The following is a 24,224-nucleotide window of genomic DNA, read 5'->3' as shown; positions in this document are numbered from 1 at the left end:
GCCCAGGCCCAGAGTTCAGGCCCCACGACCAGACCCAAAAACAAACAAACAAACAAAACTGTATACAAGCTTTTAAAGTTCAGAAAGTAGAATAAAATACATTAAAAAATAAGCCCCAAACTCAAATAGCTCTTGTTTTAGAAATTTGAATTGTGCAAATGTGAAGCTCTCTTAACCAAATAATAGTTGCTTAAATAGCTTACTTTCACTCAATTACAGTGAATTCTTGGCAGAAATTTTATTTTCTCTTTGTTAAGTAGAGACTATGCTATTTGTTCATTATATGCCTTTATGAAAATAGCATAATGGAACTCATTAAAATCATATTTTTAAAAGGAAAGGGATTTTGATGATAAGAAAGAGTAATAGAGAGGAAGGTTTAATATAATCAAAAAAACATATGGAGGGATGGGACGGTAGCTCAGTGGTAGAGCGCTTGCCTTGTATGCATAAGGCCCTGGGTTCGATTCCTCAGCACTACATAAGCAGAAAAGGCTGGAAGTGGCGCTGTGGCTCAAGTGGTACAGTGCTAGCCTCAAGCTGAAAAGCTGAGGGACAGCACCCAGGCCCAGAGTTCAAGCCCCACAACTGACCAAAAAAAAAAAAACATGGAAATTTCAAAATGAAGCCCTTTTCTACAACAATACGTGTCAATAAAATCTTGTTTTCTTGGAAGAAGTTAAGTCTATTTTTTTATAAATGTATTTTTTTATTGTGAAAATACCGTACAGAGGGGTTACAATTACATGGGCAAGATAATGAGTACATTTCTTATCAAGCATTGTAGCCTCCTCCTTTGTTTCCCCTTCCCATCCCTTCGCATCCTCCCCCCCACCCCCCCACCAAAGTTGTAAAGTTTGTTTTTCGACATAACGAGTTAAGTCTATTATTAATACCACCATGTCAACCTCAAGAGAAAGAAATGGAGTTTATGTAAAAAGAGTCATTTCAAAGTCTATGAGCCAGGCACCAGTGGCTCATGCCTGTGTTCCTAGCTACCCAGGAGGCTGAGGTCTGAGGGTTGTGGTTCAAAGCCAGCCTAGACAGAAAGGTCCCCGTGAAACTCTTATATCCAAATAACTACTCAAAAATCAGGAATGGTGCTGTGGCTCAAAGTGGTAGAGTGCTAGCCTTGAGCAAAAGAGCCCAGAGACAGCACCCTGGTCCTGAGTTCAAGCCTCATGACTGAAAGTTCAGGTTCTTGTATCAGAAGCTGGGTGCCAGATCATGACTCATGCCTATAATCCCAGCTGCTGAGATTTGGGCAAAAAATTTATTGTTACTCTTATGTCCAATTAAGTAGCAGCAAGGAGCTAGAAGTGGAAGTATGGCTCAAGTAGTCGAGCGCCAGCATGGAGTGAAAAAACAAGTGTGTGAAGTCCTGATTTCAAGCCTGAGAACTGAAACTAAAATGAAGGAAGGAAAGAAGGAGGGAGAGAGGCAAGGAAGGAAGGAGCTAAATGGAAGACTAATCTTTTCCCTTTCATAAGTTTCTCATGGTACATTTCAGCATTGTTTTAAAGAATCTTTGTGGGAGGGCTTTGATTGTAAATAATTTGGACAATGTTGTCAGTACAATCTCACTGTTATCTATGGAAACTCTGGGTTCCTCTTTGCCTTTATCATGGATTGTGGATGAACTGTGAGTAAGCTTGTGGGGGAGAGCATAGCAGATGTGCATTTGTTTGTTTCTGTTTGAGCCATTCTCCTAGAGCCCTAAGGTCAGCTGTCTGATTGGTGCTTTCCTGCTTGATGACTGGTGGCTGACTGGACACGAGAAAGAAACACTTTTACCAGATGAGCCGTGCCCCTCCCATCCTCTGGGTGGCCTAGATTGCAGCAGCTGTTCTGCCTTTCTGTGTCCCTAGAAGGAAAGGTGCATGTGTAGCCGTCTTTGCTCAGTGTGCATTAAAGGTATCCAAAGCACAGATCTCACCCAGGAAAGCTCTTTGTCAAGGGCAGCACACAGCCACAAAGTTATTTCCATGCTTCATCCTGTAACTGTGACTGTTGGTGTTTTCTAGGATCTGGAGAAGCTTAACTTGCAAAGACAAGGGTTGTGTGGGCCCCCTGTATTTATCTGTGCTTTCTTTTTTTAACCCACAGGCAGCAGTACCTGTCCAAAGGTCAGTGTTCTACCTTGTTCAACAAGCAGCACAACCACACTGGTTGATCCGAATGTATCTGAAGAGGCTCAGGGAATAAATGGGAAGACACCAGCGAATCGTTCAGCTGCAAGTCCAAAGCCACAAGGTATGCATGTGGGAGGAGGTGGGAAGGAGGGATGATGTTGGGAGGAGGGCTGTGATGGGGTCTCAGTGAGTTGCTGACCACTGAGGGCCACCCAGAACAAAGATGACACAAAGAGAACTTGAAACTATGAAAGGGTCAACTCAGAAGAATTATTTTTCAAAGAAATGTCAGTCTTTTTGTATGTGTATGCTGATACTGGGCCTTGAACTCAGGACCTGGTGCTCTTGCCTAGCTTTTTCTGCTCAAGCGTGGCTTCTTGCTGGTTAACTGGAGAGTAAGAATCACCCCTACTTTCCTGCCCAGACTGGCTTTGAACTGCAATCCTCACATTTCAGCCAAGTATCAGTCTTATAACCCTTCTCAGACAGAGGCCGGTGCTTGTTCTCTTCTGAAAATAGTGGTGCACTTCTGTATTTCTTTTCTTTCTTTGTTTTTTTTTTGGGGGGGGGGCGGGGAGGGAGGACGTGCCTGTCCTGGGGCTTGAACTCAGCGCCAGGAATGGATCCTGAGTTTCTTTAGCTCAAGGCTAGTGCTCTACCACTTGAGCCACAGTTCCATATTTAGAGATAGTCTCATGGACTTTCCTGCATAGGCTGGCTTTGATCAGAGATCCTCAGATCCTGACTAGCTAGGATTACAAGGGTAAGCCACTGGTGTCTAGCTGTCTTGTGCTTCTTTTCACAAGGCTAAAGGTGTTTGGGCATCCACTAAGAAGACTGTCATCCTCTTCATGCCTATAGTTAACATAGTTCAGGGCCTGTCAGTATAACAATGTGTTTGGAACTAGCCAGTAAGAAATGAGTTACTCTAGGTCCGAGGATCTAGAAAACAATTCTGAAATGGCGCTTAGCTTAACATTCTTATCAAGAATGTGATTAGATAATGTTTAAGCACAAGGCTTTTGAAAATGTCCTGAGGGAATGTCATCCACAGAAATGAAAAGTCAACAATCCCTCCATTCAGGATTAAGTGGCCTGTAAAGAAAAAAGTGTAATGGTAGAAAGCTCTCTTTTGTTCACTGGCCATTTGGTTTTGCAAATAAATTTCCATTAAACTTTTAACTTCAAGGAACATAAAACATTTTTTGTTGTTATTGTTTTTGGTCAGTCCTGGGCTTGAACTCAGGGTCTGGGCCCTGTCCTGGAGCTCTTTTGCTCAAGGTTAGCCCTTTACCACTTTGAGCCACAGCACTACTTCTGGCTTTTTGGTGGTTAATTGGAGTTAAGAGTCTCTTGACTTGCCGGTCCTGGCTGGCTTTGAACTATGATCTTCAGATCTCAGCCTCCTGGGTAGCTAGGATTACAGGCTTGAGCCACCAGGGCCTAGCTAAAACAATTCTTTTTGATGGTAGAATGTAAAGCCTTTTAAATTACAACATATACGGAGCACTGGTGGCTCACATCTGTAATCCTATTCAGGAGGCTGAGACCTGAGGATCATGGTTCAAAGCCAGCCTGTGTACACAGACCCAAGAGACTCTTGCCTCCAATTATCCAGCCAGAAGCCAGAAGTAGAGCTGTGGGCCAAGTGGTGTAGAGTACCAGCTGTGAGTAGAAAAGCTGAATGAGAACATGAGGCCCTGAGTTTAAGCCCCATAACAGCACAAAACAAACAAACAAAAAAAACCATGAAAGCTAAGCTGCATTATTTTAATGTACATTTTCTTCTTAATAGATTTTCATTTATAATGAATACTGAACATTCAGTCAAAACAGTACTGGGCATTTTTAGAATTACTATTCTGGAAAACTCCATTTCTATTTTGCTTATTTTATGTTTACTTTGGTTACTTTCCTATTCTTGCAAAAAAAAAATGTATACCAGAGAATGCATTATAAAAGAGCTGGTGTTCTTTGAAATTCTCTTTGTTGAGGATTTCTAGAAAACAGCTTTCAAATGAGTTTAAAATAGAATATTCTAGATTATGAGATATTTGTCATTTTGTTCTTGTTCCTAACTATACTCATGGTGGTATATATATGACTATCATGTACTTACTGCCTTAGATACCTACCTGATTTTTTTGTTTCAGTATAGGGGCTTGAACTCAGGCCCTCAGCTTTTCTTTCTGGTACTCTACCACTTGAGGAGTCATATATCTAGTTTTATAGAACTCTCTCTCCCCTCCCCAGCCCTCTCTTCCCCTCTCTTCCTCTCTCCCTCCGTTTCCCTGTCTTTCTTCTTTTCCTTTCTTTTCTTTTTTCTCTTTTCCCTCCCTCTTTGTCTTGAACTCAGGGCCTGGGTGCTGTCCCTGTGTTTGTTTTTTTTACTCAAGGCTAGCTTGAGCTACAGCCTCACTTCCCCCCCACCGGCTCCTCCCCACTCCCCCCCTCCCCCCACCCCGCACCTGCCCTTTTTGATGATTAATTGAATCTAACAGTCTCATGTACTTTCCTGTTGTGGTTGACTTTGAACTTCGATCCTCAGGTCTCAGCTTCCTGAGTAGCATGAGCCACCAGTGCCATGCTCTATATAACATTTTCTTTTGGTTATACTTACCCTTGACAGTGAGGTCTAGATAAGCATAGACAAAATTTTAACTATGATGTAAGCTATTTTAATTGCAAAATTTAAAGTTTCAAAACTGCCTCATTAGACCTGAGTTGACAAGAAGTATGAGGTCATACTACAAAAATGAATAGAATTCTAATTTCTGTTATTGTCTAGTTCAAAAGCAAGAATTTCATTATCTTAAAAGCCTTTTTTTATTTTTTGGGAAGATACACTGAATTACTTCATTGTTTTTTCCACATCAATGTATTGAACCAAAGCAATGACCTTTTCAAGCTACAGAAGTCCAAAATAAGCCTGTCCTTAGATGCTTCTTTACTGCTTATCCTGAATATGGATTCATTATATAAATGTCACTATGATTTCGTGTATAATAAAGGTTCTGTGAACTTTGGTCCTCAGACCAAAGTATTTTGTTTTTTGTTTCCTCATTCATTACAATCTGACCAACTGTATAACTGCCTCATCTGACTCAGTTTTCTAGATTTGCTATAGTAATTCTCTGTCACCCCATTTCTCCCACGTTGCTTCTATTAGTCTTTGTTCCAACCTCAGTATATTGCCATACTGAGACCAGCATCAAATCTTTTAGGGTTATTGGATAAACTAGTGAAGAGGTTGGCACTGTGTATTGACTTACTGATCAACAGTAAATGTTCTTGCAGGGAACTTGTTGCTTACTCCTATAATCCTAGTTATTTAGGAGGCTGAGATTTGAGGATCTCAGTTTGAAGCAAGCCAGGGCATGAAAGTCCATTAAACTCTACAAGTAACCACCAAAAAGTGGAGATATGGTTTATGATGTTCTTTACTCTTTAGGGAAGAGACGGTACTTTTCTCCTTACTCCAGAGAACACGCCCCCTACAGGACTGTGCTTTACCTCTTGAACCATGAATCCAGCCCTGCTTTTTCTTTGTTGGTTATGGAGCTTGACTCTGGGCCTGGACACTGTCCCTCACTCTTCAGCTCAAGGCGAGCACTCTGCAACTTGAGCCACAGTGCCACTTCCAATTTTCTGGTAGTTTAATAAACTATAAAATAATAAAAATATAATGTAAATATAATATAAATATAATTATAATAAAAATATAATAAAAATCTCCTGGACTTTCCTGCCCGGGCTGGCTTTGAACCGCAATCCCTCAGATTTCAGCCTCCTGAGTAGCTACGATTAGAGGCATGAGCCACCAGTGCCCGGCTTCCACCCCAGCTTTTTGATGGTTATTTTGGGGATGGAGGCTAGTGACCTTTTTTGCCTGGGCTAGTCTTGAACCACAATCCTCCAGCATCCTAAATAGCTAGTGTGTAAACCACTAGTGCCTGGGTCATGAGAACATTGGATGACTAGGAACAGAACTAGATGATGACAGGACTTTCATATAGACAAGGGATTATTATAACACAGTCCCCTTTTTTCAGGTCACTACACATCCCTTCCAAACTGTGAGTGGTGAGTGGGGTGCTGAGGCAAGAGCCATTATGTAATTTTAGTATTACTGAGGAATCTCTAGAATGAGACAATTTTGGCATCCCCTTCCACTCCCCTCCTCCCACCTTCCCTAAGACATTTTGGCTTGATGTTTGCGGAAGTTGTGAGCAATGTTTTGTGAGCAATGGGTAGGAATTCCACTCTACACCCCACAGTGCACAAAGCAGCCCCTTGAATCAGCAAACGGAAATGCCATGAGTGGTGAGTTTAAGAAACTCTGACTCAGCTGGGTGCTAGTGAGTCACACCTGTAGTCCTAGCTACCTGGGAGACTGAGATGTCAGGATCATAGTCCGTAGACAACCCAGGGAAACAAATGAAGAGACCCTTATATCCAATGAACCAGCAAAGTGAAGGTATGGCTCAAGTGGTAGAATGCCATCCTTGAGTTAAAAGGCCAAGTATGAGCACAAGAACTAGAGTTTAAGGGCTGGGAAGGTGGCTCATTGGTAGAGCACTTGCCTTGCATGCTCGAGGCCCTGGGTTCCATTCCTCAGCACCACATAAGAAAAAAGCCGGAAGTGGTGCTGTGGCTCAACTGGTAGAGCGCTAGCCTTGAGCTGAAGAGCTGAGGGACAGCGCCCAGGCCCAGAGTTCAGGCCCCACAGCAGGACCCCCCCCCCAAAAAAAAAGAACTAGAGTTTAAGCCCCAGTTCTCTTGAAAGCAAGAAGCAAGCAAGTGAGCAAGAGTAAGAGAAACAGAGAGATGGAGGAAGGGAAGAAGGAAGGGAGGGAAGAAGAAAGGAAAAGAAAGGATGAAAGCGACTTAAATCCTCAAAGAATATAGAACGAAAAAAAATTTTAATGTGAATGGGTCATGGGAAGAGTATACTGTCCATACCTTCATTGGTGATGCTTATATATCATGTAACTTTATCAAGATAAAATATCAAGATAAATGTTATAAAAAATTCTTTTAAAAGTTTTCAGAGCTAAATTTTAGATGAGTGATTAAAGTTGCATTTGGATCTAAATTGGCCTGTGTAGACTTTGAAAGGATTTCTTCAGTAGTTAAGAGCTTTTTGCCTCTGCCTCAGAAAATACCCTAAGGTCTGGGAAAACAATGGCTTGTTCATTCCATACCAATCTTGCCAGTCAAACGAACAAATCTCTGAACAACCTCCAATATAGCCTTTCTTCTTGTTCACTGCTTTTCATATTGGCCTACTTCCTGCCATGCTGGACTTCACTCAAAGTAGCTTCTTTAGTAATTTAAACTAATACTTCATTTTCTCTGAAGAGCTTTAATCCAGAGCATTCTCCATAATTCATAGTTATTTTGGTATGTCTCACATATTGTCACACATACCATATCAGTCACTAAGCCTAAAATACTATGAAACATTTTGTGAACTGAAAGCTCCAGGTTTTTTGAATAATTTATGTAAATACAGAGCACTCAGACCTGTGCCTTTGCTTCTGGAGCAAAGAGTCTTGTACAGTGATCCATCCTTTCAAATGTATATATTTATAATGCATTATATGTAGCCCCCTTTGTTTTTCATATTTCTTAAAATAAGTGGGATAAACCAGGGCTGATGGTTCACGCCTGTGATCTTAGCTACTCAGGAGGCTGAGATCTGAGGCTCATAGTTGAAAGCCAGCCTGGACAGGAAACTCTATGAGACTCTTATCTCCAATTAAACAACCAAGAAAGCTAGAAGTAGAGCTGGAGCTCTAGTGGTAGAGCACTAGCCTTGAGCAAAAACACTCAAGGACAGTGCCCAGGACCTTTGTTCAAGCCCCAGGACAAGCACGCGTAATACATGTGTGCATACACACATACACACACAGGATAGAGGGACAGGCACATGTATACACACACATGAGATAGAGGTCTGCTGATAATCTTACACTGGAGATAAAATTTTTCTAATATTCTTGGTCATCACTTTGCATTCTTGGAAATTTCTGAATAATTAAAATCTTCTATTTGCTGTCTGAAAGTATGACCCAGTTCAGATATTAAAAAAACTGCAATCTCTCTCTTTGTCCCCTTTCCTTTCCTCTTCCCCTTCCCCTCTTTCTCTTTTTCTTTCTGCCATGCATGCATGCATGCATGCTGGTATTGGGAATTGAACTCAGGGCCTGGGCACTCTCCCTTATTAGGATTTTCACTCAAGTCTAGGTTTCTACCACTTGAGCCACAACTCCACATTCCAATTTTTGCTGGAAATGAATCTCATAGACTTTCCTACCTGGGCTGGCTTTGAACTATGATCTTCATGTTTCAGCCTTTTTTTTGGGGGGGGGGGTCCGGTAGTGGGGCCTGAACTCTGGGCCTGGGCGCTGTCCCTCAGCTCTTCAGCTCAAGGCTAGTGCTCTACCACTTGAACCACAATGCCACTTCTGGCTTTTTTCTTATGTGATGCTGAGGAATCGAACCCAGGGCCTCATATATGCAAGGCAAGCACTCTACCACTGAGCCACCTTCACAGCCCTGTTTCAGCCTTCTGAGTAGCTAGGATTACAAGCATGAGCCACCGGTACCCAGCTGCCAGTTGTTTCTTTAAAATCTATCTCTTATTAAGCCAGTTGAGGAACAGCTCCTTCTTTCAATTGTCCAAGCTCAATGTCTCCCAGATATTCTCCACGCTGGTGGAGCACTCTGGTGCTCTCATCCCTCACCTTTATCAGGAAAGCTACTCTATGTGTACCTGTACCTGGGAGTACAGGGTTTTTCTAGCATAGACTGCCCTGAGTCTGTCCTCAGCAGGTGTGGCCACACACACACACATACACACGTGTGCATGCATATTCTAGGCGTCTATATATGTGGAATCTAAATATCTTCCTGTCTTCTCCTGAGTAATAGTATCTCTTGCCTGGATTTCTATGATAACCTCTAATTGCTTCTTCTTGCTTCTCTCCCAGAAGATAAACATAGCAACCAGAGTGATGGTGTTGAAGTTTAAGTCATCATGTCTCAACTTTGCTCAGAGCTCTGCTGAGGCCTTATTTCACAGAGTCAGAGTCACTATGTGATCTATAAGATTTCACAGTCAGGACTCCCTCCTCTGACTTTAACACTTTCGCTTGCTTACTCATTTTGCTCTATCCACATTGGCCTTCAGACCTGAGTGATTAGATCTCTAGCCTTTGCTGAAATGATCTTTCTTAAAACATTCCTCCCTTTACTTCAAATCTTGTTTAAATCACAACTTTTCAAAGAGATCCACTTGGAGCCAGCAATTGGAAGGCCAAGATCATGAGTTTGAAGACCAACTTGGAGTACACTGTGATAGTCTGTCTTAAAATTTGTAATTTAAGCAAGCATCCAGTGACCCACATCTGTAATCAAACTACTCAGGAGGCTGAGATCTGAGGATTGCAGTTTGAAACCAACCTGGGTAGCAAAGTCTGTGAGATGCTTATCTCCAAAAAAGCCAGAAGTGGAGCTGTGTCTCAAGTGGTAGAGTGCTGGCCTTGAGCAAAAGGAAACTCAGGGACTATAAGCCGAGAGCTAGAAAGCTGAGTAAGTGTGAGGCCCTGAGTTCATTCAGTCTCTTGTGCTGAAGAAACCCATTTTGAACATTATTCACTTTACCTCCTATACTCAGGATCCTTTTTATCTTGCTCTTTCAGCCCCCTCCCTCACTTCTTTTCATACTTATTGCTTTCTCATAAGTGATTTGCCTGTTATTTCATTGTTGTTTATGTGTTATTTTGTAGTTATTTGTTGTCTTTCCTTATGCTTATTAACATGCCTACGTGCCTAGACTTAATAGTTATTTAGCTGGGAACTGGTGGCTCAGACCTGTAATCCTAGCTACTCAGGAGGCTGAGATCTGAGGATCTCAGTTTGAAGACAGCCTGAGCAAGCAAGTCCATGCAACTCTTATCTCCACGTAACCACCAAAAGGTCAGAAGTGGAGCTGTGCCTCAAGTGGGAGCCTTGAGCACAAAAGCTCAGGGATAGTGTCCAGGTCCTGAGGTCAAGTCCTGGGATCGGTGTGTGTGTGTGTGTGTGTGTGTGTGTGTGTGTGTGTGTGTGTGTGTGTGTGTGTGTGCGCGCGTGCGCACACACACACACACACAACTATTCAATAGGGCTGGGAATATGGCTTAGTGGTAGAGTGCTTGTCTAGCATGCATGAAGCCCTGGTTTCATTCCTCTGTATCACATAAACAGAAAAATCCAGAAGTGGCATGGTGGCTCAAGTGGTAGAGTGCTACCCTTGAGCAAAAGAAGCTCAGGAACAGTGCCCAGGCCCTGAGTTCAAGCCCCAGGACTGGCAAAAAAAATTATTCAGTAAATATGAAATTAATGAAAAATTTTAAACATTTCCATATAGATGTACATAATTAGTTAATTTTGTTAATTCCTACTGTTAGCAAAAGCCCATAAAGTTGAGTTCACATTGCATTGTATCACTGACTCCCGGTATTGTCAGATTTAAATTTTTTGGTTTGATGGAGTGGAAGTAGTGTGAAATTGTGGATTTGTATTTTTTTGATTAGTGAGAGTGAACATTTTTCCCTCTTTATAGTCTTTGGGTTTCACAATCTTTAATGATCTATAATAGGTCTTTATTTAGATTGTTATTCCTCTCTTGACCATATAAATACAAAAGTCTTCTTTAGTTCTGTGAGCTCCAGTTCCTCATGGGCATTCCAGAAGGCTGTAGGGGTGGGCTTGTTAAAGGGGAACATGGACAGATTAAGGGCATTATTGAATTTTGAAGCTTTATATCCTACCATGAAATATATATAGGCATTAAACAAATAGATGAGAAGTAGGTCACCCTGGCCCAGGTGGTTCCCATTTGTAATTCTAAGCTATTCAGGAGACTTGAGATCTGAGGATCTTGGTACAAAGCTGGCCTGGGCAGAAAAGTGTGTGAGCCTCTCCAATTAACTGGCAAAAAGCTGGAAGTAGAGACAGCTCAAGAGGTAGAGTGTTAGCCTTGAGCAAAGAACGCAAAGCAAGAGTTTAGGCCCCAAGTTCAAGTCTCAGTAATGGCACTAACAAGCAAGTTAAGTAAATAATGATGGTTGCAACTTGTTTGGTTCTCCAGAAGTAAGAAATGTGGCTATGAAGAGAAACTTAGTTTCTGTCATTTGAGGTATGAATTATTTCCTTGTCTTCCTATGTCTTAATTTCTTTGGATACAATGTGCTGAACTGAAACATGGGACCTTGGTTTGTATTTAGAATTGGATTTTTCCCCTCAGTCCTGGGGCCTGAACTCATCCTGGGAGCTGTCAATGGGCTTCTTTTTGCTCAAGATTAATGCTCTATCACTTGAGCCACAGCACCACTTCTGGCTTTTTCTAGTAGTTTATTGGAGATAAAAGTTTCACAGATTTTTTTGCCCAGGCTTCTAACTGCAATCCTCAGATCTCAGCCTCTTGAGTAGCTAGGATTACAAGTGCTAGCCACCAGTGCCTGGCTTAGAATTGGATTATTTTATTTTGTTGGTTGTGGGGTTTAAACTCTGGGCTTGGGCGCTGTCCCTGCACTCTTCAGCTCAAGGCCAGTGCTCTACCGCTTGAGCCACAGCATCACTTCTGGTTTTCTAGTGGTTTATTGGAGATAAGAATCTCACGGACTTTTCTGCCTGGGCTGGCTTTGAACCATGATCCTCAGATCTCAGCCTCCTGAGTAGCTTGGATTACAGGTGTGAGCCACCCACACCCAGCAGAATTGGATTTTTAATATCATAATTATGTAGTATACTGAGTAGATTCCCCTTTGAATCCTGCACTAAGTTTTCCTGGCTTACCGCTTAACTTTGAGAGTGAAAGATGCCTTTCCTTCTTCCAGTTAGGTCTTTTGAGAATAGTGTGGGTTATTTTATAGTATACTGTTACGGATTTGAGTATGAGATGTCCTCCAAAAGGGCTCATGTATTGAATATTGATTCCCTGTTGGTGGTTCTGTTTAGGGAGGTTCTGGAAACTTTAGAACATGGGGCCTACCTGAAGAAAATACATTACTAAAGGCATGCCTTTGGGGACAGCATCTTGTCTCCCCGTTTCCCTCATCTCCACTTCTTGTCCCTAATAGGCAACATTGCACCCTCTCTTATGATGTTCTGCCCAAGCAATCATGGTCTTAACTCTCAAAACTCTGAGCCAAATAAATTTTGGCTCTGGTGGCGTATGCCTATAATCCTAAATAGTCTGGAGGCTGAGTTCTGGGGATCATGGTTCGAAGCCAGCCAAGCAAGACAAATCCAAGAGATTCTTATTTCCAATGAACCAGTGAAAGGCTGGAAATGGAGGTGTGGTTCATTGGTAGAGCACCACCCTTGAGAGGAAAAAGCTCTGTAAGAGTGGGAGGCCCTGTGTTCAAGCCCTAGCACTGACTAAATAAATAAATAATGAATAGCTTATTTATTATATATTAGATTTTCTCTCTTGCTGAATTAGGTGCTTCTTCTGTGTTTCTAAAATACACATGTACCCAGCACCCACCTTCATCCATATCAGCAAATACAGTTTCCCCACAATATATGAGCTTTCAGGTGACTCATTAATTGGTTCCTGTGTGTATTCCACAAATATGTCAAATACAATGTCCCTATAAATACAGCTGTGACCAAAAGACATAGTCCTTATCTTTTGGTCCAATTTGTAGAGGAAAAAACTTTACATGTATACTTCTAGGTAGATTATCCTTCATAATAGCTTTGCAATTTAAAGAATTATAAAAAACATTCACTTCCTTCTTTCACTGTTCTTCTTAGAAATCTTGACATTATTCCTAATGTTACAAATAATTTGGGGGTGTGTGAATTATGAGTTGTTTTACTACTTTATTAATGTCACTTTTTGCGTGTGTGTGCTGGTACTGAGGCTTGAACTCAAGGTCTTGTGCTCTCTTTTGGATTTTTTCCTTAAGACTAGTACTCTACCACTTGAGCTACATCTCTACTTGCAACATTTTGTTGGTTAATTAAAGACAGAGTGTCACAGACTTTTCTGCCAGGGCTGGCTTTGAACCATAATCCTCCAAGTAGCTAGGATTACAAGCATGAGTCACCAGCATCTAACTTTCATAAATCACACTTTCATAAACACCTTTCCTTCCCAATAGTTATGATACTAACCATTTCTCCTGAATAGCTTAGAACACATCATTTTTATAAAAAGAGGTGATTTTTTTCGGGGGGGGGGGACTGGGAAGGTGGCTCAGTGATAGAGTGCTTGCCTTTTATGTATGAGGCCCTGGGGTTTGATTCCTCAGCACCACATAAGCAGAAAAAGCTGGAAGTGGTGCTGTGGCTCAAGTGTAGAGCACTGGCCTTGAGCTGAAGAGCTGAGGGACAGCGCCCAGGCCCAGAGTTCAGGCCCCACTTGTAGTTTATTATGATATATGTTTTTCCTTCCCGGTAATAAATTGGATACTGGTACAGAAATGATGGAAATGTAGGCCAGCGGACATCAGGCAACTGTCAGCTAGCTGAGTGTATAAAAGAGATGATGATGGAAAACTAGGGTAGTTGGGTGGTGAAAATGGGAAGGGAACATGATTCCTCGCTCCTCTTCAGAAGGTACGAGAAAGGGTTTAAAGAAGAAAATAAGCACTAGGAGCTGGTGGCTCATGCTTACAATTCTAGTTACTTCAGGAGGCTGAGATCTGAGGATCCAGGTTTGACCCTAGCCTGGGCAGGAAAGTCCATGAAACTTTTATCTCCAATTCACCAGAAAAAAAGATAGAAGTGACCATTAGAAAGGATAAAATAATAGCATTCACAGGGAAATAGCTAGAACTAGAACAAATCATGTTGAGCAAGGTAAGTCAAGATCAGAGAGACAAACAGCACGTGTTCTATCTGATATGCAGATGTTAGATTTGAAACACAATGAGATATGACAAAGTAAACAGTACTCAAGTTACCCATATACAGTGAGACAAAAAGAGGATAGTCTCAGAAGTAAAGCACTAAATTGTAATACCCAAGCACTTCTTATATATAAAATAATATACATACTGAAAAGAACCTCAATGACAAAGAAACAAATGACCTCTTCTTAATTCATCCTATTCTTTACCTCATATATGGTGTATATGCGTGCACATATGAGGGAAGGTGGGAACAGCACAGAATCAGCAGAAAGCAGGTGGAAAAATACAGCAGAGGGGCTCATCAGCTGCACTGGACACTAATGAAAGTGTACTAAGCAACTCAAGGGCAGTGATGGGAGGGAGGAGATGTGAGAGAAAGAGGAACAGCTGATACTAAGCAGTAGTAAGCAATTTGTGAGAAATAGTTTTATTGTCGAAGGTCATAGTGTTCATAAGCTATGTAGGTTAAGGTAATAATGACTATCATTGTGAAGATTAAAAGGTGTTTCTGACTTTAGCTAAGTATAACTATGCCACAGTATTGTGAAATTTATGTAGTCACCTAAACTCATTAAAGAAATATTAGTGGGGGAGAAGTGATGCTGTGGCTCAAGTAGTAGAGTGCTAGCTTTGAGGGGAAAAAAAGCTCAGGGATAACATACAGGCCCGAGTTCAAGCCCCGGGACTGGTGTGTGTGGGTGCACTACAATAAAACCAGTTATAGGAAAATTCATATGTGTGATAAACTTTTACCCTGAGTAATAATCTTAGAGAACAATACTGGTTTTCATAAGTGAAGTAATTCTTTATACACTTCTAGCATAGTTTTCTCTTGTTGAGTTCAGAATGGGAGATGGTGGCAGTGGCAAAGGTATGCAATAAAGACTCAAATGCAAGATGCCTATCAGTAATGTAATTCAAAATAATATTCCATAGGGCACCAGTGACTCACACCTGTAATCCTAGCTACTCTGAGGGCTAAGACCTGAGGACTGCAGTTCAAAGCCAACCTGGACAGGAAAGGCTGTGAGACTTATCTTCAGTAAACTACCAATAAAGCAGGAAGTGGCACCGTGGCTCAAATGGCAGAATGCTGGTCTTGCATAAAAGAAGCTCAGAGACTGAGTTCAAGCCCCAGGACCAGCAAAATTTAAAAAAAAAATCCAACAAGTTTAATCACCCACACATCAAGCAAGTATATGCAATAACACCAATGGAACTAGAACCAAACTGTATGGGTTAGTTCACTGGCACTCACCAAAGGGAGCACATAGATGTGGTGAGGCAGGCTGAGGACAGGCGGTTTTGAGGACTATAGGAAAAGGTCCCTTGAGGCTAGAGTTGGAAGCTGTAGTGCAAAGTTAGGAGTCTTTTGAGAGCATTGCTCTGATTTGAACATCTTCAGCTTGAACTTGTATGACCCGTTTTCAGGAAGGTTAGCTTGCTTGCTATTCTAGACTACTGCTGGCTGCCTTAAGGTTGTTCATTGGCATGTCTAAGCCATTCCCAAACTCCTTGGAGTTGGCTCATTAGCCATGTGCACATTGCCATGGATGAGGGGGGGGGGGCGGGGGAAGGGGAGGGTAGAAAGACCTGTGGTCATTGGGCCATCTGGTCAGTAGGCCATCTGGTGGCTGCTTGTGAGCTTGCCCTATGTTCTTTTTGTTTGTTTGTTTGTTTTTGTTTTTTTAAATGAGCCTGGGCATAGTCCCTAACTTTTGGTACTCAAAACTAGCACTCTACCACTTGAGCAAACCTATACTTCCAGCTTTTTGGTACCTAATTAGAGACAAGAGTCTCACAGATTTTCCTGCTCAGGCTAGCTTTGAACCAAAATCCTCAGATCTCAGTCTTCTTAGTAGCTAGGGTTACAGGTCTGAGCCACCGGCACCCAGCTTGGCCTGTGTTTTGCTGATAACTGATTGTACTACACTTAGAACCAGCTCCTTTGCTGTGAGCATGTCATAATTTTTCACTGATAATCTGCTAAGAAATTTTGTTTAGATTTTAGTATTTAATTAAATGATCTGTTCCTATTCTGTGAATTAAGTAAAGGCCTTTCTAGAAAACTAGTGATTTGCCAAGTACCTGTGGCTCACACCTATATATTGATGCAAGCCAACTACATAATGTAGCAAATAATGGTAACAATAATAATAATAGTATCTCTATCTCCCTCTCCCTTGTTTTGTTAAGTTGATGAGGAGGAGCAGTTCTGATGGAAGGAGTTAGAATATAGATTAGCTTTGTTACCCTACAATCACTTGTCTAATCATTCAGAGACATATTCAGTGAATAAAGGTGTCCACCTTAGACTGATCTTCTAAGATGAAATGAGGTAATATGCTTTTTTGTTAAATGATGTTATGTGAAACCAATATGGCATTCCTGCTGTTTGCTGTTGTTCTGTTTGAAAAGGTCCGTCACATTCATCCCTGGGGACCACAAGGAAGCAGGCAGACATAGGAGAAAGATTATTACTAGGTTTATTAGAGGAACCATATTTCCCCCCGGAGATAGAGCATAGGGCAGCCTCCATTATCTAGGTAGCCACAGGGCCTGAGGGGTAGGAAGTGAGGTAAGTGCGAGTTCAGGTAGATCTAGGTGGAGAGAGGGAGGGGCCAGCTGTGTGGCAGGAACTCCAGAGCAGGGAGGAGCTCAGGTCTGGGTGGAGCTGAGGACAGAAGGTGGGCATAATGCTTATACTGTTGGCCTTTATGATGATTAACTTAGTAGTTCTGGATTCTGTTGTATTTGTTATAATTGTATTAAAACATCTGTTTTGTGGCAAACAATATTTTTGGTAGTTAATTGGAGATAAAGAATCTCATGGACTTTCTTCTCTGGGCTGGCTTTCAACCATGATCCTCAGATTTTAGCCTCCTGAGTAGCTAGGATTACCAGTATAAGCTACCAGAGTCTGGCTTAAACAGTGTATTTTTGGATTGTGTTTCCAATTTTACTTTTTTTCCCTTTATTTAAATGAATGACTGCTACATAATAGACTTTGGAATACTACCTAGCCTTAATATAAACTAAAATAAAATAACTACTGGTTTGTAGATAGAATTTCAGTGGGACATAGAGCAAATTTCCAAGATATTAGGATTTCAGGTCCCTTGCTTAAGGTTCAGTTTGAATTTAACAGACCTCTTCATAGTAGTTTGATAATGATGAAGACTTTTTGCACCTAGGATATCAGAATATTGTTAAAGAAAAATATGAGTAAAATACTGAATTCTGTTCTTTTTCTACAGTGCCTCCAAAGCCCTTACATCTGCAGAATTCACCTTCATCCAAAATACACCCAACCCCCAGGCATAAAGCTTTACCTAGAGCAAAACCCAGGATGGAGGAAGTTAAACCTGTCTCTGCTTCTTGTGTGTCAAAAGAAAAATCCAGTAAGGTTTCTGATCTCATCAGTCGCTTTGAAGGAGGCAGGTAAGAGTTAATGGACAATGGGAGAAGGCAGAGGGAGGAAGAAAGCTGATTTTGGAAAAGACATAGGTTTTCTAAATGAAAAACCTAGTATCTTCCATTTGGTTTGGTAGGCGATTAAGAAGTGCATTTTTAAAATCAGCTACTTAATTTTGCCATGGTATGATGTCATTGACTTACTATACAGGCCCCTGTGCTGCACTCTGGGCCACCAGTGTTTTTATAAACTGGTGTATATTTTATAGATGTGCTGTCTCTCATTTCCTGTTTGTGTGTCTTACTCTGTGTGTGTGTGTGGTGTGTGTATGCATGCATACTAGTGCTCAGGGCCTTAAACTCAGGGCCTCATGTTCTTGCTTAGCTTTTTTTGCTCATGACTTGTGCTCTAGAATGCTCTAGAAATCATGACCAACATAAATCTCCATTTAAATGTACTTCATAAGCCAGCTGTGGTAGTATACATCTGTAGTCTCAGTACTCTAGAGGCTCAGGTAGGAAGATTCTGAGTTCAAGGCCAGCCTGGGATACATAATAACTGTCTCAAAGGAAGAAAAGGAAATGAAAAATAAAAGAAGTGAAATTATATGAAACATGCTTATAAAAATATTATGCTGTTTATTGTGTGCTTATTAAAATGTAGTTCTAGCAGCCTCTTTGGGGAAAAGTAATTTGGAATCCTGTCTTTACTTACTTTTTCACTCTGGACTAAGTGTGAGGACTTCTATCATAAATACTCAAATTTTCAACAGCTCGTGTGTGTGTGTGTGTGTGTGTGTGTGTGTGTGTGTGTGTCTGTGTCTTTGTCTTTGTCTGTGTCTGTGTGTGATATGTGTGCATATGAGCCAGTACTGGGGCCTGATTTTTTGACTTTTTCACTCAGAGCTGGCACTCTATCATGTGAGCCACACTCCCACTTCAGGCTTTTTCTTGGTTAATTGAGGGTTAAGAGTATCATAGACTTTCCTACTCAGGCTGGCTTTGAAGCCAGGATCCTTAAATCTCAGCCTTTTGAGATCTTAAAGGTGATCTTAAAAGCAAGCTTTTGGAGTCTGATTTAATTCCATTAATTTTTTTCTGTTCCTCTGAATAAGCTGATTTATTAGCAGAAGTGTGATCTTTCCTGTTTGCAGATTCTAGCAGCCATGCCTCCTATCGCTTAATCCAATGACTTGCCTCATACCTAAGCCTTGAGGGCAGTTTTGTGAAACTCTGAAAGAGTCAGTAGTCCAACCAAAGGCAGAAGCCCCTGATCCTTACCATTTCTAAAGCCTACTGTTTACATCATTTTTGCATTCTTCTGTAACCTCACAAACCCAGAGTCATTTTCTAATATATATCTAGAGGGGGTTTGATCTAAGGAGAAATGAACTGACATTTGTTTCTGAGTTTAGAAGCAAGTTTGTTGAGTGTACTTAGGATGTGATGGAAGTTTTTGGCAAGCATGGTGAGAGGATGGGTGTTATTTGTGTCTGAGTGCATTTCAGTGCAAACAATAATGATGTGCTTAGTGAGGCTTTGCCAGTGCCAACTGGCCCTAAACGTGTCTCTGTGGTTTAATACTACATTAGGTTTAGATGACTCCAGTGGGAAATTCTTATTTACTGCTGAATGACATCCATTTCCCTGCTGGGTGGTTTTGAGTCTTTTCTTTTTTTGTGCTGTTCCTGGGGCTTGAACTTCAGTCCTGGGTGCTCTCCTGAGTTTTTGTGCTCAAGGCTAGTGCTCTACCACTTGAGCCATGGCTTCACTTCCTGCTTTTTTGGTGGTTAATTGGAGATGAGTCTCATAGGCTTTCCTGCTTGGGTGGCTTTGAACTGTGATCTTCCAGTCTCAGCCTCCTGAGTAGCTAGAATTATAGGTGTGAGCTACCAGTGCCCACCTTGATAATTTCCAGTTTTAATCCCAGTTGTTGATTCTAGAATAAAGAGACATTCCTAGGTTTTGAGTTACTGTAAGAAAGGACAGAGAGGGGCTGGGAAGGTGGCTCAGTGGTAGAGTGCATGCCTTGCATGCATGAGGCCCTGGGTTCAATTCCTCAGCACCACATAAGCAAAAAAAAAAAAGCCGGAAGTGGCGCTGTGGCTCAAGTGGTAGAGTGCTAGCCTTGAGCTGGAGAGCTGAGGGACAGCACCTAGGTCCAGAGTTCAGGCCCCATGACCGGACCACCTCCCCCCCCCAAAAAAGGAAAGGACAGAGAGAAATCATGTCTGGTATGGTGTTGTCGGCTTGTCACGGGCTGGGGTAGTCACTTGACTATTACTAAGGTGTTCTGTACAGTGGTCCAACTAACTTTTTTAAAAAATTAAGTGTGATTGGGAGCAAGTAGTGTTTATTTATTTTTGCCAATATTGAGGATTGAACTTAGGGCTTTGTGCTCTCTCTTGTTTTTTTTTGTTTTTTGTTTGTTTTTTACTGAAGGCTAGTGCTCTACCATTTGAGCCACACCTCTACTTCTGGCTTTTTGTTGGTTAATTGGAGATGTCTGCTGATTTCGAATTTTGATCCTCAGACCTCAGCCTCTTGAGTAACTAATTACAGGCATGAGCCATCAACCCTTGACTTCTGTATAATTTTTTTCTATGAAATTTTTCCTGCTCTTTAGCTCTTCTTCCTCTCCCTCCTTACGTTCTTGGGGAAGTTGGATGAGCAGACGAGAAGACCAGGAATAATGTATCATATCCAGGTCATGGGAAAGCAGCAAAAGGGCTGGGGATGGGAAGAAGCTATCACATCTCAGCCTTGTCCACGGGGTCTTGCTGTTCTCTCTCCCAAGACCTCCACTCCCCGTCACCTCTTCCCACACTGGGGAAGATCACCAGCCCTGGACTGACTTGGTCCTGTGTTTTTGTCTGCAGCGCCACCCCCCACCTTCATTCCCCTCCATCCCCCCCACCCTGTCTCATCCCATCCTGTGTTCCAGCATGTAGTCAGGTGGAGTAGGGGTTATAAGGAGATTCTGAGTTGGACTCTGTGGCTTGCTACCATCTAACATTGGCTCCAGAATGCGTTTAGATTCCTAAGCCTAGGTTTTGCCATTTCTGGCTCCTTGCTATTCAGAGTTATGATAAGCATGAAACATGACAAACTGTGTAAAAGGGCTGAACGCAATGTCCAGCCCTTAGTAACCACTTTTAAAATGTTACCTGATGGCTAAGCACTGGTGGGTTACACTTGTCATTGTAGTTCCTCAGAACGCTGTGATCTGGAGGCTTGACATTTCTAAGCCAACCTAGGCAGAAAAGTCTGTGAAGCTCCATCTCTAAAGGACAGGCTAGAGGCATGGCTCAAGCCTAAGAGTGTCAGCTGTGAGTCATCAGCCAAATAAATATGAGGCACTGAATTCAAACCTCAGCGCTGTCATGACTGGAGGTGTGGCTCAAGACATAAAGCACCTGTCTACACCTCGGCACTGTGAAAAACAAAAAATATAGCTAAGCACCTATGACTTATGCCTGTAATATGAACTATTCAGGAAGCTGAGATGAAGGTTGTGGTTCAAAGCCAGCCCAGGTGACAAATCTGAAAGACTCTATCTCCATTTAGCCAGCAAAAAGCCGAAAGTATACATGTGGCTCAAGCCATGAGCAAAAACACTAAGGGAAGCCAGGCATTGTGGCTCATGACTGTAATCCTAGCTTCTCAGGAGGCTGGTTTGAAGCCAGCCTGGGCAGAGAAAATAAAGGAGGCTTTTATCTCCAAGTAACAACCTCAAAGTCAGAAGAGAAGCTGTGGATCTAGTTGCTAGAGTAGTAGCCTTGAGCAAAAAATCTCAGGGACAGTGCCCAGGCCCTGAGTTCAAGGACACTCAGCCCCCCTTCCCTTCCCCTCTCTTCAGGAGTATTTCCATATGAATATTGTTCTATGTTGGGAACAAGGTTCCAGTGTCCTGTTTGTGCTGCTATGTAGCGCTAGTGATGAAGTATATTATTTAGACAATCTGTTCCAGAACAGCTATTAGAAGATGCTATCCAGTCACAAGCCTGAATGAAGAGAAAGGAATAAGTCCCATAGTGTGCTGAGGAAGACAGTCACAGGCAGAGGAACAGGGAACACTTGGACTGTGTCAGGCACAATTGGAGGAGGGAGATATTTTGAGAAAGGTGGTTATGTTTTCGCTTGCTCCCTGTCTGTATCTTCTTCTGTGTTACCACTCATGGGCATCCCCTCAGAGCATCATGGTACTCTTCTGTAAGTGTTGATCTGACTATGGAGACAGGTTTGGAGGGATCATGAAGTGTAACCCATTAGTGCTCAACCATCAATTAGTAGAACAGTTAGGACACTGCTGCAGTGCATGCAGATCAAGTTTTTCAGAACACATTCTGCTTTTTAAAGAAAAACAGCATTTTGAACCAGGCGCTGTTGGCTTATACCTGTAATCCTAGTCATTCAAAAGACTGAGATCTGGGGGTTGCTTTTCTTTTTTTTTTTTTTGTCGGTCATGGGGCTTGAACTCTGGGCCTGGGCGCTGTCCCTCAGCTCTTCAGCTCAAGGCGAGCGCTCTACCACTTGAGCTACAGCGCCACTTCCGGTTTTCTGGTGGTTTTATTGGAGATAGGAGTCTCACGGTCTTACGTGCCCGGGCTGGCTTTGAACCGCGATCCTCAGATCTCAGCCTCCTGAGTAGCTAGGATTACAGGCGTGAGCCACCAGCGCCCGGCTTGGGGGTTGCTTTTCCAGGTCAGCCAGGCAGATAAGTTTGAGAGACTCTAATCTGTATTTAACCAGCCAAAAGCCAGAAGTAAAGCTGTGGCTTAAGTGGTAAAGTGCCAGCCTTGAGTAGAAAAGCCAAGTGAGAGAGTATGAGACCTTGGGTTTAAGCCCCAGTCCTGGCATAAAGCAACAAAAAAGCAAATGAGTAGAGACTACAGTTCATAAACTGGAGGTTGTTGTACTTGTTTTAAATAGTAAGGAAATAAACTTCCTGGGGATGGATTATTTATTAACTGTGAATATTTGGTGTGTGGGGGGAATGTGTATGGGTGCGTGCACACACATGCCAGTCTAGGCTTGAACTGAGGGCCTAGGCATTGTTCCTGAGATTTTATGCTCAAGTCTAGTGCTCTACCACCTGAGCCACAGCTCCACTTCCAGCTTTTTGGTGATTAATGGACTTTCCTGGCTGGGCTGGCTTTGAATTGTGATCTTCAGCTCTAAGCCACTTGAGTAGCTAAGATTACAGGTATGAGCCAAGTGTTACTCACTAGTCATACTATTTTCTTTTTTCTTTTTTGGTCCAAGACTGGAACTTGAACTTAGTACCTGATGATTTTGCTCATTGGTTAGCGCTTTACCAGATGAGCCAGATTTCTAACCTCTAACTAGTCATGTTATTATGATGGCCCAAGGTGATGTGTTCAGCTTTGTGGATAAAGCTCCACATGTTCATTTAACTGTTTATTTACACCTGTACAGCATCCCTCTAGTGCCTGGTTGTCAAATCATCAGAGTTAGAAAATGGAAGAAGCCGGTCTTTATTCCAAATCTTTTCCCATGCCATGTTTTCATGCCTTTTCTGTACTTCACCTTTTAGCACATTATCAAACTCCAGTGATCTGAAAAAAGATCCTGCAGTGAATCTAAATGCTCCTCGAACCCCAGGACAGTCTGGCTTCACACCCACTTCTCCAGAAAAGCTCCTCTCCCGGCACCCACCACAGAAACAGGGAGATGATCCCAATCGGACTCAGGGCGAACAGGCTTGTATGGCCAATGGCATAATGGCAGCACAAAACCAGACGGAATGTGAAGAGAACCAAGCGACCTCTCCCAGCCCCACTGCTCCTTCGCAAGCTGCCGAACCCCCACAGGAAACTCACTTCATCAATGGAGAAAGAGATGAAACGACCACCGATGCTGCAACCCCCACGACCCAAGACCGTGACGGAGATGCTTCCCATAGTAGCTGCAGGGCTCCAAGTCCAGACACAGTGCTCCCCCTAAACAAAGGACAGTCAGACACAACGGACAAGGAACAAGACAGGGACAGTGGAGAAAGCCCCATGGAATCAGAGCAACTGGACCAGCACCTTGAGATGAAGGTTAGAGCGTGAGACTAGCTCCTAGATGGGTCCACTTAGTCCAGGGCTGGGTATCATTCCTTTCCCAGACCCAGGAAATGGCTGAACTGGTGTAAGCATTCACTAGCTCTAGAGAATTTGTGAGAAGGTACTTTGTGGTTTGGAGTGTTGTTTTTTTTTTTTTTTTTTTTTTGTCAGTCGTGGGGCTTGAACTCTGGGCCTGGGTGCTGTCCCTCAGCTCTTCAGCTCAAGGCAAGCGCTCTACCACTTGAGCCACAGTGCCACTTCCTTTTTACTAGTCGTTTATTGGAGATAAGAGTCTCACAGAATTTTCCTGCCCGGGCTGGCTTTGAACTGTGATTCTCAGATCTCAGCCTCCTGAATAGCTAGGATTACAGGTGTGAGCCACTAGCGCCTGGCTTGTTTTGTTGTTGTTTTTGTTTTATATATATAGTTTCTGTTGTTTTCTCTGTTGTGATTTTAAGACTCAAGATAGTGTAGACTTTTGGGAAAACTATGAACTCGTCTCTAGGTAGGAGGAAAATGCTTTCAGCTCTAGATGTTATAGCTACATCCTAATATAATTTTATTGTTATTATTAAGGTGTTGTACAGATCAGTTACTAGGGGCTGGGAAGGTGGCTCAGTAGTAGAGCACTTGCCTTGCATGCCTGAGGCCCTGGGTTCGATTCCTCAGCACCACATAAGCAAAAAGAAAAA

The 24,224-nt window shown here is 42.3% G+C and overlaps 1 protein-coding gene across 1 annotated transcript in view; it reads left to right on the top strand.

The window, feature by feature from the left end:
* Fgd4 (FYVE, RhoGEF and PH domain containing 4) overlaps positions 1–24,224 on the top strand; it is a 111,808-nt gene that overhangs the window by 20,844 nt on the left and 66,740 nt on the right. The window contains exons 2-4 of the mRNA XM_013033410.1: positions 2,107–2,253; positions 17,305–17,488; positions 23,019–23,526. Of these exons, the coding sequence (XP_012888864.1) occupies positions 2,107–2,253; positions 17,305–17,488; positions 23,019–23,526 (839 nt within the window). The remainder of the gene's footprint in view (positions 1–2,106; positions 2,254–17,304; positions 17,489–23,018; positions 23,527–24,224) is intronic.

This window comes from Dipodomys ordii, unplaced genomic scaffold, assembly GCF_000151885.1.
Source record: "Dipodomys ordii isolate 6190 unplaced genomic scaffold, Dord_2.0 Scaffold167, whole genome shotgun sequence".
In the NCBI taxonomy this organism is placed as follows: domain Eukaryota; kingdom Metazoa; phylum Chordata; class Mammalia; order Rodentia; family Heteromyidae; genus Dipodomys; species Dipodomys ordii.
Note: the sequence above shows the minus strand (reverse complement) of the source record. Positions and strands in the feature narration are given on the sequence as shown.